Source organism: Podarcis liolepis (assembly GCF_965112155.1).
Source record: "Podarcis liolepis genome assembly, chromosome: 3".
In the NCBI taxonomy this organism is placed as follows: Eukaryota; Metazoa; Chordata; class Lepidosauria; order Squamata; family Lacertidae; genus Podarcis; species Podarcis liolepis.
This window is the reverse complement of record NC_139557.1, coordinates 122782422-122797163: the sequence shown is the minus strand read 5'-3', so window position 1 is coordinate 122797163 and position 14742 is coordinate 122782422. Positions and strand designations below refer to the sequence as shown.

Here is a 14742-nt window from a genome sequence, read left to right as displayed (position 1 = left end):
ATTGTTATTATTATGGAGGGCTGGAGTTTGCCTATGCCTGTCCCAGCTGCTGTGGTTGCATATATAAAGAGGAGTCTATGATTTTCCTTGATGCCCAGGGACATAATACCTAACAGGAAGGCTCTGTGATTCTTTGAGGTTGGCGCCATTTAACGGAGATCTCTGTGGATCCCGCAGGTCTCCACCGGCTTCCAGTGCAGCAACATGCTGACAGCTCTGCCCAGCTCCTTCCTGGACCGGCTCCTGTCCGCGGCTCTGATGGAGGACGCAGAGATCCGCCTCTTTGTCCTCCAGATCCTCATCAGCTTCATCGACCGCCACGGGAACAAGCACAAGTTCCAGACCATCAGGTGCTCAGGCCTTGCCTTTCGTTTGAGGGCTGGCAGGATGGGGGGCGGTGTTGGGATGCAGCCGAGGAATCGGGGGCAATAGGCAGGCCCCCAGCTGGCCCCAGACCACCAGCCAGTGTGCCAGGCAATCTTCAGTCCTTGGATCAGCATGAAACTGCAACCCTAGCTTCAGAAGCCTTCAGAAGCTGAGCACATGCACTCAACTGCGAAACAGAAGTGGCAGGGAGAGGCTGTGTTGAGCATATTTACAAGCAGTTTATTCAGCATGTAAAGGTAAAGGGACCCCTGACCATTAGGTCCAGTCATAGCCGACTCTGGGGTTGCGGCGCTCATCTCGCTTTATTGGCCGAGGGAGCCGGCGTACAGCTTCCAGGTCATGTGGCCAGCATGACTAAGCCGCTTCTGGCAAACCAGAGCAGTGCACAGAAACGCTGTTTACCTTCCCGCCAGAGCGGTACCTATGTATCTACTTGCACTTTGACGTGCTTTCAAACTGCTAGGTTGGCAGGAGCAGGGACCGAGCAACGGGAGCTCACCCCGTCGTGGGGATTCGAACCGCCGACCTTCTGATCTGCAAGCCCTAGGCTCAGTGGTTTAACCCACAGCGCCACCCGCCTCCCACTTATTCAGCATATATCAGGACAAAAGGAAAACATGTCTTCTCCCCTTGATGTCCAAAGCAAGCAGCTCAAAGCAAAAGCTGTACACAAACTGAAGTTCCCAGCAAGCTGCGCTGGAGTGTAAACAGGCATATGACATACAACAATCATGCCTGTCCCTTAAGGTGGAACGGGTCAACTTCGTGGGGTTGCAGCAGGACCCTGAAGCAGCGGTGGCAAACCTTTTAGAGACCGAATGCCCAAACTGCAACCCAAAACCCACTTATTTTTTGCAAAGGGCCAACACAGCAATTTACCGTATTTTTCCGTGTTGTTGAGCTGGGGGGGGCGGTTTGCCCATAGCTGTTGAGCTTTTTGGGGGGAGGATTACCGAGGGATGTAGGGACGCGGGTGGCACTGTGGGCCAAACCACAGAGCCTAGGACTTTGCCGATCAGAAGGTCGGTGGTTCGAATCCCCGCGATGGGGTGAGCTCCTGTTGTTGGGTCCCTGCTCCTGCCCACCTAGCAGTTCGAAAGCACGTCAAAGCGCAAGTAGATAAATACGTACCACTATTTATCTGCCAACAGCTGCAGGTAAATGTTGAAAAACATGGGGGAGAGGACAGAACCCTGAGGCACCCCACAAGTGAGAGCCCAGGGGTCTGAACACTCATCCTCCACTACCACTTTCTGAACACGGCCCAGGAGCATTGCAACCACTATGCCACGCTGCCTCTCGTTTCATCCTTTTCCATTTCCCCGCACAGCACCATCAGTGATATCTCCATCCTGAAGCTGAAAGTGGACAAGTGCTCCCGCCAGGATACTGTCTTCATGAAAAAGGTACGGGGGAAAGGCGCTTGTGGGTTTGCAAGACTTGCAGGTGGAAGGATGTGAGCCAGCCAGGTGGACAGGTAGACAACAACAGGGGGGGGGGGAATCATTTCTGGCACCTTCCATGTGCAACGCCGTTTATCCACCATAATAATAATATTACTTATACCCCTCCCATCTGGCCAGGCCTCCCCAACCACTCTGGTCGGCTTCCAATAGAATATTAAAAACACAATAAAACATCAAAACTTCCCTAAACATCCTGAATCTTCTGACATTCATTGCATGTTCACAGATGCTAGTGTTATGAGAGGGAGAAAAAGTCTTCTTCTTATTTCTTCTTATTTGTTGAATTTATTTACCCTGGTGGTACACACACACAAAAACACATTTTAAAAGGGCATAGGATGTCAATCAGGTCAACCAAAGGCCTGGTTAAAAAGGAACATTTTCCCCCTGTGCCCGAAGGTGTGTAATAATAATAATAATAATAATAATAATAATAATAATAATAATAATAATAATAATAATTTATTTGTACCCCGCCCATCTGGCTGGGCTTCCCCAGCCACTCTGGGCAGCTTCCAACAAAGACCAAAAATACACTAAAATGTCACACATTAAAAACTTCCTTTAACAGGGCTGCCTTCAGATGTCTTCTAAATATCAGGTAGTTGTTTATCTCTTTGACATCTGTGTAATGAAGGTGCCAGGTGAACTTCCCTGGGGAGAGCGTTCCACAGATGGGGAGCCACTGCAGAGAAGGCCCCGCTCTTGTGTTGCCACCCTGCGGACCTCTCGAGGGGGAGGCACATGAAGAAGGGCTTCAGAAGATGCTTCTCTGCCCATGCCTTGCATAATATTATAAACTTCTGTCATGTTGCCTCTTAAGTCTCCTTTTCGCTAAACGAAAAGCTCCCCAAGGCCGCAACATTTCCTCTTCGGTGAGTCTCTCCATCCCCTTGATTATTTTGGCTGCCCTTTTCGAGGTGACTAGGACTGTGTCTTGTTCCAAATTTGGCCGCACCCCAGATTTCTATACTGGAAAACCTACGATGTTGGTGGTTTAGTTTTCGGAAGCATGGAAGTATAAAAGTCCTCCGGCGACGCCTCTCTCACAAATTCTGCCGCTCTGCTTTTCCACAGCACTCGCAACAGCTCTATCGCCACATGTACTTGACGTGCAAGGAGGAGAGCAACGGGCGGGCGCATTACGAGGCCATCTACAGCCTGCTAGCGCTCACCAGCATCGAGCTGGCCAACGAGGAGGTGGTGGTGGACCTCATCCGCCTGGCGCTGGCTATGCAGGTAGGGGCTAGGCCAGGGAGGGGGGGTCTGCCAAGACCCTCCTGGGAGCCTGCTGAGTCCTTTATTTCTGGGGGGTCAGGAGGAGAGAGAACGGGGTGCCAAATCAATATTGATAGGACTATCGCTTAGGTGGTCTTAATCTGTTTCAGAAGAGCTTTCCCTGACGTGTGACCCAGCTCTCTATATTTTGGGGGGAATTTTGATTGAAGAAATGGCTTTGCGGTTTTTAAAGAGTTCAATCTCTGTGATTTATCTTATTTGTAAACCCATTCATTCGTAGCCTTTGGGCTGTGAAGCTGTTTAGAAATCTGTGAAACAAAGAATAAATTTGCTCCGCAAAGAGCTTTTAGAGAATTAATCTGATCCAGCACCAGCTGTTCTTTCTGTATTTTATTGATTTAATAATGTTATAGTTATGTGATGTTTTGATACTTTTATTTGGCTGAGTTAGAATCATAGAACTGTGGGGTTAGAAGGGACCCTGAGGATTAGCTTGTCCAACAACCTGCAATAATAATAATAATAATAATAATAATAATAATAATAATAATAATAATAATTTATTTATACCCCGCCCATCTGGCTGGGCTTCCCCAGTCACTCTGGTCAGCTTCCAACAAAATATTAAAATACTGTAATGCAATGCAGAAACATGCAGCTGTCTTGTGGAGGGATCGAACCTGCAACCACACTCTTAACCAACTGAGCTTAGGCAGTTTATACGTGTTATTATGTAAATGAATAACAGTGAGTTCTGGCATATAGAATCGGAGTATCGGAGTGTTGCAAGGGACCCCAAAGGTCATCCAGTCCAACCCCCTGCAATGCAGAAACTTCAACCAAAGCTTCCTTGACAGATGGCCATCTAACCTCACAGGTACAAGCCATCAGTGACAGATTTACATATAAGCTAAACAAGCTATAGCTTAGGGCCCCACGATCTTGCGGCCCCCCAAAAAATGTAAAGGAAAAACACACTGGACGTACATTTCCAAAATATAAGATAGAAAGCAAATAAAACCTACATACAGCAACAGTGTTTTGTGTTGGGGAAGCTCCCATGATTAAGTCATGGGCCCTGCCTGCTCGCCTGCTCCCTAAAATATCACTGGTTTGCTCCTTTCTATATATAGGGTGCCAACATTCTGCATGGACTGGTTGCATGGAAACATGTGCCAATGACTTTAAAGACCTATTAGGTCCATCAATTACCACATAGCATATACAGTGGTGCCTCGCAAGACGAAAAGAATCCGTTCTGTGATTCTCTTCGTCTAGCGGTTTTTTCATCTTGCGAAGCAAGCCCATTGAAGGATTAGCGGATTAGCGCTATTAGCGGCTTTTAGTGGCTTATCGGCTTATCGGATCAGCTGATAAGCGGCTTAGCAGCTTAGAAAAAGGGGGGGAAGGGAAAAAACCCCACAGGAACTCGCAATACATTGTCGTCTTGCGAAGCAAGCCCATAGGAGATTCGTTTTGCGAAGCACCTCCAAAACGGAAAACTCTTTCGTCTAGCGAGTTTTCCGTCTTGCGAGGCATTCGTCTTGCGGGGCACCACTGTAGTAAAGGAGCAGTTGTCCCATTCAGGACCAGGGAGTCCCCCACACCTGCCTGCCCCCTGTAAACATGCATAGGTAAAGGTAAAGGGACCCCTGACCATTAGGTCCAGTTGCGGACGACTCTGGGGTTGCGGCGCTCATCTCGCTTTATTGGCCGAGGGAGCCGGTGTACAGCTTCTGGGTCACGTGGCCAGCATGACTAAGCCGCTTCTGGTGAACCAGAGCAGCGCACGGAAACCCACCGGAGTGGTACCTATTGATCTACTTGCACTTTGACGTGCTTTCGAACTGCTAGGTTGGCAGGAGCAGGGTCCGAGCAATGGGAGCTCACCCCATCACAGGGATTCGAACCACCAACCTTCTGATCGGCAAGCCCAAGAGGCTCAGTGGTTTAGACCACAGCACCACCCGTGTCCCCACAAACATATATTCAACACAAAGAACAGTGATGATTAGTTGTTGACAAAGGACAACTGGACATATAAAGGGCCCCATTACCTTCAGTTGCTGAGGGCCTCATCAAACCTCAATCCGGCCCTGCAAGCGATATAAGATTTCTGCCCTGCCAATGGCTGTCAAAGAGCAGCTTAGAATAACCCGGTTCAACCCAACAAGACGATAGACAAGCAGAGCCAGCAGAGGAGAATCAGGCGTTTCTCAGGTGTCTCAGGTTTATCGGTTGGCGTTCATATCGGACTGCCTGGACCCATAACATCCCAACCTTCTTTGCAGGAGCTGGCCCTGGTCAACGAGGACAACCTGCCTTTATACAGTCGCTGTGCCCTCTATGCCCTCGGCGCCGCCTACCTGAACCTGATCAGCCAGCTGACCACAGTGCCTGCCTTCTGCCAGCACATCCACGAGGTCTGTATTGTCCCTGTTATAAAAGGTAAAGGGGCCCCTGACCATTAGGTCCAGTAGTGGCCGACTCTGGGGTTGCGGCACTCATCTCGCTTTATTGGCCATGGGAGCCGGTGTACAGCTTCCGGGTCATGCGGCCAGCATGACTAAGCCACTTCTGGCGAACCAGAGCAGCGCACGGAAACACTTACTGTTTACCTTCCCGCCGGAGCGGTACCTATTTATCTACTTGCACTTTGACGTGCTTTTGAACTGCTAGGTTGGCAGGAGCAGGGACTGAGAAACGGGAGCTCACCCCGTTGCAGGGATTCGAACTGCCGACCTTCTGATCGGCAAGCCCTAGACTCTGGTTTAACCCACAGCGCCACCCGCGTCCCACTCTGATAGAGTAAACCATTCTTAATATTGGGGAACCTAACTGTCAGTGTGTGTCAAGCAGGGCACTCATAAATGTGGGCGCTGGTGGTGGTTGAAGGTTTCCCCAAGGATCTCAGCTGGTTGAGCGAGTCTTGCCTTTTTTCCAGGTCATTGAGATGAGGCAGAAGGAGGCGCCGTACCTGCTCCCCGAAGGCGTGTTTGCAGAGAAGCCCAGGTAAGCCAGCCCAGGAGCCTCTGACTTGGAATCCAAGCCTTGAGGCTTTCCTCATCCGGTGACACGCACATTCCTTTTGTGCTGATGCCTTCCCTGGCCCTTCCTCCGCAGGAGGGCATGCTCTGAGCAGCAAGGGGGCAGGCGGGAGAGAGAGGCTTTGGCGCCCCCTCTCATTTCTCCTCCTGATTCTCTTCCATAGGCTATCGAGGAACCTGGACCGCCTGGGGCCTGAGATCCTCTTTCGGCAGAGCAAGATCAGCGAGGTGCTGGGGGGCAGCGGATACAATTCGGACCGGCTCAGCACCCCTTATATCCCCCAGCTGACAGGTACGGGGGCTGAGTGTGCCCTCCGATGCCAGGGGAGGGAGGGGGAAAGGCAAAGTGGTCGAATTTGCACCTCTAAACCCCCAGCTACCCTCTTAGTACATCCCAATAGGTAGTCCTGCACTTTAAGAAGCGCCAATCCAGAACAACTCCACATTCCTCGTACCATTTCATTTTTAAAGTAATAATAGTTTTTATTAAGCTTTACAGTGAATGCTCGGGTTGCGAATGTGATCCATGCAGGATGTACGTTCGCACCCCGCATCTGCACACGCGCAGGTTCTGATTTGGCGCTTCTGTGCACTCACAAAGCACGATTTAGCACTTCTGCGCATGTGCGACAGCCGAAACCCAGAAGTAACCCGTTCCAGTACTTCCGGGTTTTGGCAGTCAGCAACCCGAAAAAACGCAACCTGAAGCAGCTGTAACCCGAGGTATGACTGTATAGGGGGGGAAATACAAAACTTAATATATTTTCCCTTTTTTTATCTAAACTAAGACTTTGGTCTAGATACACTAAAAGCATAAAAGGGAGAGAAAAAAGAAAGAAAGGAAAGGAAAGGAAGGAAAGAAAGGAAAGACAAGGAAAGGAAAGGAAGGAAAGGAAAGGAAAGGAAAGGAAAGGAAAGGAAAGGAAAGGAAAGGAAGAGTAAAATAGAGGCTAAGAGAGAAAGACAGAAAGATAACACTCAGAAAGTAAAAAAAAACACCTTCCCATTCTTCATCTGTCTGCTATATAAAAGCAATATGCACTTTATTCAGTCCGATACCCTACAAAGTCACTTTCCATAAACAAAAATGACCTTCAGTCCTCAAATCCAATATCTCCCCCCCCCCCCACGCAAAAAGTCTGTAAGAGGTCTCCAGTCTTTAGCAAATATTAACAATGACTTTTCTCTGATTTAAACCTGCCGGTTTCCCCATCTCAGCTAAAAGCCTGTCAGTTTTAACAGCCGTTCCTCCCATATTGGCAATTTTCCTTTCAGATGAAGATCGGCTGTCAAAGAGGAAGAGCATTGGTGAAACCATCTCCCTGCAGGTGGAAGTGGAGTCGAGAAATAGCCCCGAAAAAGAGGAGGTACGGTTTGGATGGTGCCCTTCCATGGACCGTTTGTCGCGAGCCACTGGGAGATTTCGTGGAAGTCGGGGTTGGGAGATGGGGGGACCCAAGAGGCTTTGTAGGGAAGGAGACGGCCTTTGAGGTCTTGGCCCTGAGCTGTTATGGGCTGATGGGATTAATAGTTCAGGAGATCTTCCCCACCCCAATCATTTGCTGGCGGCCCTGTTTGCCTCTCAAGTAGGATTTCTGCCCAGACAACGATGACAAAACAACAACAAACCTCTGGTTACATGAAAAATATTCAATAAACACACAAGACATAACCGGCTGTACGTTTGAAAAAAATAATACATACTATTCATTGTAGATTTCAGCAGAAGTAGCTCATAAAGTCCAACGAGAGAAGTAGAAGACCCAGTGGATCAGTTCGTTCTCTAATCAGTTTATGCATAAGGTCCATATGTGTGAAAGTGTCTATTCCACCTGTCTGTCCAACAATCCACACGAAAGGTTGTTACAGTTCCACAGAGTCCTTTCACAGAGTCTAAGGGGTGTCTAGTGCGCTGTTTGGAAAAAGACTAGTACGTTTGACCAGATCTAAGCCTCAGTTCTGTAGCTTCATCTGATCCACTAGAACTGGATAGGCTGCAATGCTCATAATCAGGAGGAGTGGTTGAACGTGGAGATACATCAGATCTGTTAGACTGACTGAACTAGTCCTGAGGAATTCAGCCATAAATAAACGTTGCCTGTAGAGTAATCATTACAATCTCTGCTCAACTTCTTTTTCTTAAAACTGGCTAATGCGGGGGAGTAGTTCTGGGCACCCGCAGGAACACCAGCTCCTCAGACTGCTCAAATTGAGGGTTTTTTTGGGGTGCCGTGATGCTCTTACGGTCTCCCCAGCCTTCAGTGCACCGGGGCTCTTTCAGCCGAAAGAGCTCCCGTCCGCCATAACTGGGCGACCAACCGGAAGTCCTTCATTGGAAAATTTATTAATGTCCTGATCCAACTTTAGAGTAAGTTTGTCAAAATCCTCCTTATTGTACTTAGTTTTTGTCCTTTCTTTTAACTCCATTAAGTCTTTGTTGATCTTTTCTAAATCCATAGCGGGTTGTTCTATGATCAAAAGCATTAGATCATTAGAACATTTGTTCAAGATAGATACCCATTTTTCAACAAAGCTCCTATTGTTCTTAAATTACAGACAACAACAACGTCTTAAGACTCCTGGTTTCTAACATTTCTCTTCTCTTCTCTCCTCCTTCCACTGTCCACTCAAACCCGAAACAGAGAGCCCCTGCCGAAGAGATCACGTACGAAACCTTGAAGAACGCAATTGGTAAGAGTCTTTGGGGACCAGAGATGTCCAGCAGGGTCCCCTGCTCCTTTTGCGCCCCACTTTGGGCAGAAAGGAAGGGACCATTGACAACTCTCTTTTTAATAATATTTTTATTACATTTTTAACAAAAAGTAATAAAAAACAACAACACGGTAATGGATACAATAACAACCACACACAAAAATTGTACTCAAAAACAATGTCAAAACCGTAAAATGGGATTCTCCGAATCCTGTGAGTTCCCTCCCTCCCCATCCCTGGTTCCTAAAGTTTCCTTTTCAACTGCATATCATTTCTATTCCAAAAAAAATTTCACCTAAGATTTCCTGCATTATTTCTAAAATTACAAGTGTTTTTTTAAAAATCCTGCCAATGTATACAATACTTTTGCATACAAAAGTTAAAATACTAAAACAGACCGACATTTGCATCAACTTTCTGAGCACCTGAGAAGGCCTATCTAAACAGGAATGTGTTTAGCAAGTGCTGGAACAACAACAGCAGCAATAATAATAATAATAATAATAATAATAATAATAATAATAATAATTTATTATTTATACCCCGCCCATCTGGCTGGGTTTCCCCAGCCACTCTGGGCGGCTTCCAAAAGAATATTAAAATACTGTGATACATCAAACATTAAAAGCTTCCCTAAACAGGGCTGCCTTCAGATGTCTTCTAAAAGTCTGGTAGTTGTTCTTCTCTTTGACATCTGGTGGGAGGGCGTTCCACAGGGAAGGCGCCACTACTGAGAAGGCCCTCTGCCTTGTTCCCTGTAACTGGGCTTCTCGCAGTGAGGGAACCACCAGAAGGCCCTCGGTGCTTGACCTCAGTGTCCGGGTAGAACGATGGAGGTGGAGACGCTCCTTCAGGTATACTGGACCGAGGCCGTTTAGGGCTTTAAAGTCATCACCAACACTTTGAATTGTGCTCGGAAACGTACTGGGAGCCAATGTAGGTCTTTCCAGACTGGTGTTATATGGTCTCGGCGGCCGCTCCCAGTCACCAGTCTGGCTGCCGCATTCTGGATTAGTTGTAGTTTCCGGGTCACCTTCAAAGGTAGCCCCACGTAGAGCGCATTGCAGTAGTCCAAGCGGGAGATAACCAGAGCACGCACCACTCTGGCGAGACAGTCCGCGGGCAGGGAGGGTCTCAGCCTGCGTATCAGATGGAGCTGGTAAACAGCTGCCCTGGACACAGAATTGACCTGCACCTCCATGGACAGCTGTGAGTCCAGAATGACTCCCAGGCTGCGCACCTGGTCCTTCAGGGGCACAGTTGCCCCATTCAGAACCAGGGAGTCCTCCACACCCACCTGCCCCCCTGTCCCCCCAAAACAGTACTTCTGTCTTGTCAGGATTCAGTCTCAATCTGTTTGCCGCCATCCAATAAAGCAACAACTTTATTGTTTGTATCCTACCTATCTTACTGGGTTGCACCCCCCCCCCAGCTACTCTGGGCAGCTGCCTTCCAACGAATATAAAAGCGTAATGGAAACATCAGACATTGTAAACTTCCCTCTACAGGAAAGAATATAGCGAAGGCACCTGCTTGGTTTCAATAGGCAGGGAGTTCCAAAGGGCAGGTGCTGCCCCACCAACCGATCGAGCGCTACCAAATGCAGAACGGGGATTGCGTGACCCCTGCCCTGGTGCCCTTTCTGCAGACGAAAGTGGTCAAGAGGACACAGGTGGGGTCAGGTGATCTGGCAGGTCAGCTGCTCCCAAGGGCTTTGTATGCTGGCAGGGACACCTTGAACTTGGCTCTTGCTGTCGTGTCTAACGAACATTCCTTCTTTTTTCAGTAGACAGCGTTGCGGTGGAGGAACAGGAGCGGGAGAGGAGGAGGCAAGTGGTGGAAAAGTTCCAGAAAGCTCCCTTCGAAGAAATCGCGGCTCACTGTGGCGCCCGGGTGAGTGATGATTTGTGCCACACACCTAAATCTGGGCTCCCCAGTCCAACACACCAGGGCACCCTAACCCTCCCTAATTTTTTAATAAAGTGTTATTTACCAGGCAGGCAGGCAAGTAGGTTGTGCGGCCATGCCAAGCCCTTACCTTCAGTTGCCATCTCTGTTTCCTCGTGACACGAGACAAGCATAAACATACTCTCTGCACAAGCGTTAAGCAACGCTGCTGCATTGCAAACCAATCTGCTCCAATGCAGTTCTCTGGTCTAGAAAGTGAGCCTTGCAAAGACCCTAGAGGACAGAGAGATCCGCTCACATTTCCCCATGCCAGCTCCCCGTGCGATACTAACATGTGAGCCAGTGTGGTGTAGTGGTTAAGAGTGGTAGTCTCGTAATCTGGGGAACCGGGTTCGCGTCCCCGCTCCTCCACATGCAGCTGCTGGGTGACCTTGGGCCAGTCACACTTCTTTGAAGTCTCTCAGCCCCGCTCACCTCGCAGAGTGTTTGTTGTGGGGGAGGAAGGGAAAGGAGAATGTTAGCCGCTTTGAGACTCCTTAAAGGGAGTGAAAGGCGGGATATCAAATCCAAATTCTTCTTCTTCTAACACCGGGTAGCATTTTGCCTCCAGCACTCATCCTTTGCAATGAGCAAAATCCCTCCCTTAGTGTGATTTCACCCACTTCCCCCAGCAACGCTAACACCTTGAACTGGGCTTGATAGCAAAATGGCAACCTCTGAGCGCAGGTTTTCTGTGCCGGCAAGGCCTCCCCCTTGTCAGCAACTGCGCTGCAGCATTCTGCACGGCCAGCAGCCTCAGGATCAAACGCCAGAGAAGCCCCACGTGGATCACATCGCAGGGCAGCAATTCCTGTTTTTAAATATAAAATAGATTTGTAAAATAGGAATAAAATAGATTTATTCCTAATAAAATAGGAATAAAATAGATTTGCTCATCCTTTGCACTGAGCAAAATCTATACATTCTCAAGAAGCAGAAGAATACAAATACATACAGCAAATATATTAACTTATGAGCAGAGGGCGATGTTTATTTTGCAAATTTATTGTAATGTATGTTGTTGGTGTTTTGCTTATTTTGCTTTGGTTCTTGTCTGTTTTCTCTTGAGGTTAAAATTAGGCCCCCGCCCCCATTTCCATGCTTCCCTCAAATGATCTATTAGTGCTGCATATTAGAGTAATCCCATGCCTTCATTCCTCCCAGTTTGCAATTCCAATGCTCACAGTCGTCCTCTTCTTGTTGCAGGCCACGCTTCTGCAGAGCAAGCTCAACCAGATATTTGAGATCACCATACGGTAAGGGGGCGGAAGGGGGAGAGAGGCTGGGGGTATTAGGATTGTCCTACTCGCATGTAGGACCCTGGCAGAGACACATGCCCGACTGGCATGTTCTCTCCCTCCTGGTTGGTCGTTCGGGAGCTTCGAAAGCTTTCTTCAGCCCGAACATCACAGCATCCGATGTCTGGCACACTTAGGGATCCGCAGAGTCTTCGCAGCTTGCGTAACAGACCTCAGCAACTCAACATTTTGGTTAATCTACGTTTATTTAGATATAATACACTCGGAGCATTCTGATTTAGCTCCTGCCTCTTTCTCATCAGACAGCAAAGAGAGAAGGAACAAAGGACAATAGTCCATAGCTGTAAACCTTCTCTTTTTTTGCGGGAAATTCCCTTATTCCAGCGCTGTTTCCCGCTGCTATCCTGGATTGTTATATATCCCGTAGACTGTCCCCGGAACAGGTGAGGCTGCTGATCCCTTATTTTTGAGGCTGCTGATCCCTAATTTTCAAATCTGAAAGTTGACAGCTATGATAGTCCCACTTCATGGAACACAGTAATACCAAAACATCCTGGCTCGGTCACTTCCCACACTGTGGAATGAAAACATACACCGTCATGTGATAGACAACAATCCCATGACTGCAAACACGGAGCAGGAATTCTAACGGGGGCAACGCATGGGAGAAACCCCTCTCCCCGCACGAGCCTTGTGCAGGAGAACTTCTCCCGCTTGCTTCGGGCAGAGCACCTTTCTTTCATGACACTTTTTTCCCCACCATGCTGTCAGTGGCTGGACTGAGGAGGAATGGTGGGAGCTGCCCCCACACACACACCTTCCCGGGAAAAGGAGGAGAGTATAGATTTAGAACAGTGGTTTGCCGAAGGGCATGGTTCAGAGGCTGGCGAGGGTAAAAGCTGGGATATATTGGGGGGGCCAGCGGGAAGGAGCAGCATTGGAGGAGAGACAGGTAACAGATTCAGTGTCTCTTGAAAGCATTCCTGACACACACACACACACACACACCCAAACCAGGTGTGTGTGTTGCCAAATACAAGATGGTTCTTTTAAAATTAGATTCAGAAGCATTATAAACACAAGTGTAATAAACAGAAATCTGCCCTTATTCCCTTATGGGGGGACACAAGAGCCCTTATAGAGTCCTTTGCAGGTTCTCCATCCTGTCTTGGTCACTTTCCACACTGTCATGTGATAGACAACAATCCCATGACTGCAAACACGAAGCAAGAATCCTAACAGGAGGCAGCACATGGGAGAAAATAACAGAGGCCAACCAGAGAATATTGAGAAGCAAAGCAGCTAGTAAGCCTGATCTTTATTAAACTGTTGCAACAGGGTGCCCCCTTCACACGCAGGAAAGAAGGAGGACCCCAAACCAAGGTGTGTCCGCCCTTATATAGACATTTTAAATTGCCTGCCCTGAAGTCCAAGACCACCCCCAGACACATCATACCTACATCACAGAAAGTCTAGAACAGAAATCTGAGTGCGTTGTTTACCTCCTGTCTGGCAGGTTACCTGTTAATGCTTACTTGATTGGATACCCTGGCCAGTCTTTTGTAATGATAAATACTTAGTTCCTGAACCAGGTCACAGGCTCACACCCTATTCATATCTTAAATGTGCCCTTAAGACAGGATTTGTGAAGGAAATGGGGAGGCTTTTCCATTTTCCTCCTTGCAGAGAAAACATTTGGTCGGTTTGGGAGACAATATGGCTTCATGGCTGTTTTCCTGTGCTGCTTCAGACATGTGGTTTATATATTTATGTACGTGTTCTAAGACCTTTCCTTGGCCAACAATCAGCTCAGCAATTGTCACCTCCGGGCACTTCCTCGAGTCCCTATTTTTCAAGGGCAAAATAGCTTTGGAATGGAGGAAACTTGCAAAGGAGTTGATTTTATATTATTTTTAAAGCTAGGTAACTTCCTTGCGCTGTCAAGTCGAAAGGATACATTCAGGCATAATATTTGTAAAATTTAACAACTTTAAAGATGTGGGCCCCCCCATAATTTCCGTAACAACACACACACTCCAGAACGACATGGGCCAGACATGTCTCAAAGTCTTCTTCTCTTGACCGCAGACCTCCTCCCAGCCCCTCGGGGACCATCACGGCCGCGTACGGCCAGCCTCAGAGCCACTCCATCCCGGTCTACGAGATGAAGTTCCCGGACCTGTGCGTCTACTGAGGGGTCCCAACTGCATGCCAGGATGCGACTGCGGCTTCGAACCATCACCTGGGACCAAGCGGATCGCGATCTTGCTGCCTCCAGGAGCCCATTGGGGAGGGCATCCCCTTTGGACCACCTTCCAAGCAAGAGGGATGTAGGATGCTTCCACTTACAGTCCCACACAAACACCCCAAGGCCCCTTCGTCTTCCTTCCCCTCCTTTGTGCTTGACTCGATTTCCCCGTCATGCGGAAGAGAGCACCCGGGCAGCCTTTGACGGACAGTCGCAAGAGGCGGGGCGCCATTTTCGGCCTCCCTTTTTTAAGAAGATGTTTTAAAAAGTCTTTTTGGATGGGTCGGGTGTTTCCTTTCTCTCTCTCTCTCCACTGAACGCGTGTGTTGATAATCCATCGCATAAAGTCAATCTATTCTCTGTGGGTCTGTGTCGTTTCTGCTGCTGGTTGCTGGCTCAGAATATTTCCCTGGCCAAAAAATTGCACCTTTCCCCCA

The 14742-nt window shown here is 48.3% G+C and overlaps 2 protein-coding genes across 11 annotated transcripts in view; one reads left to right on the top strand and one right to left on the bottom strand.

Moving 5' to 3' along the window:
- Positions 1-14669, top strand: part of EFR3B (EFR3 homolog B) — a 141228-nt gene extending 126559 nt beyond the window's left edge. For 6 of the 9 annotated variants that reach the window (XM_083494320.1, XM_083494319.1, XM_083494316.1 and 3 more), the window contains 11 exons: positions 178-350; positions 1718-1793; positions 2931-3092; positions 5384-5515; positions 6037-6104; positions 6304-6431; positions 7415-7506; positions 8782-8830; positions 10638-10744; positions 12005-12054; positions 14146-14669. In XM_083494320.1, the coding sequence (XP_083350446.1) occupies positions 178-350; positions 1718-1793; positions 2931-3092; positions 5384-5515; positions 6037-6104; positions 6304-6431; positions 7415-7506; positions 8782-8830; positions 10638-10744; positions 12005-12054; positions 14146-14251 (1143 nt within the window). In that variant the 3' untranslated portion in view covers positions 14252-14669. The remainder of the gene's footprint in view (positions 1-177; positions 351-1717; positions 1794-2930; positions 3093-5383; positions 5516-6036; positions 6105-6303; positions 6432-7414; positions 7507-8781; positions 8831-10637; positions 10745-12004; positions 12055-14145) is intronic. The other 3 variants (XM_083494321.1, XM_083494318.1, XM_083494314.1) reach the window with 1 other exon arrangement.
- The window catches only part of FBXO16 (F-box protein 16), an 810609-nt gene that overhangs the window by 258652 nt on the left and 537215 nt on the right, over positions 1-14742 (bottom strand). The window lies entirely within an intron of this gene.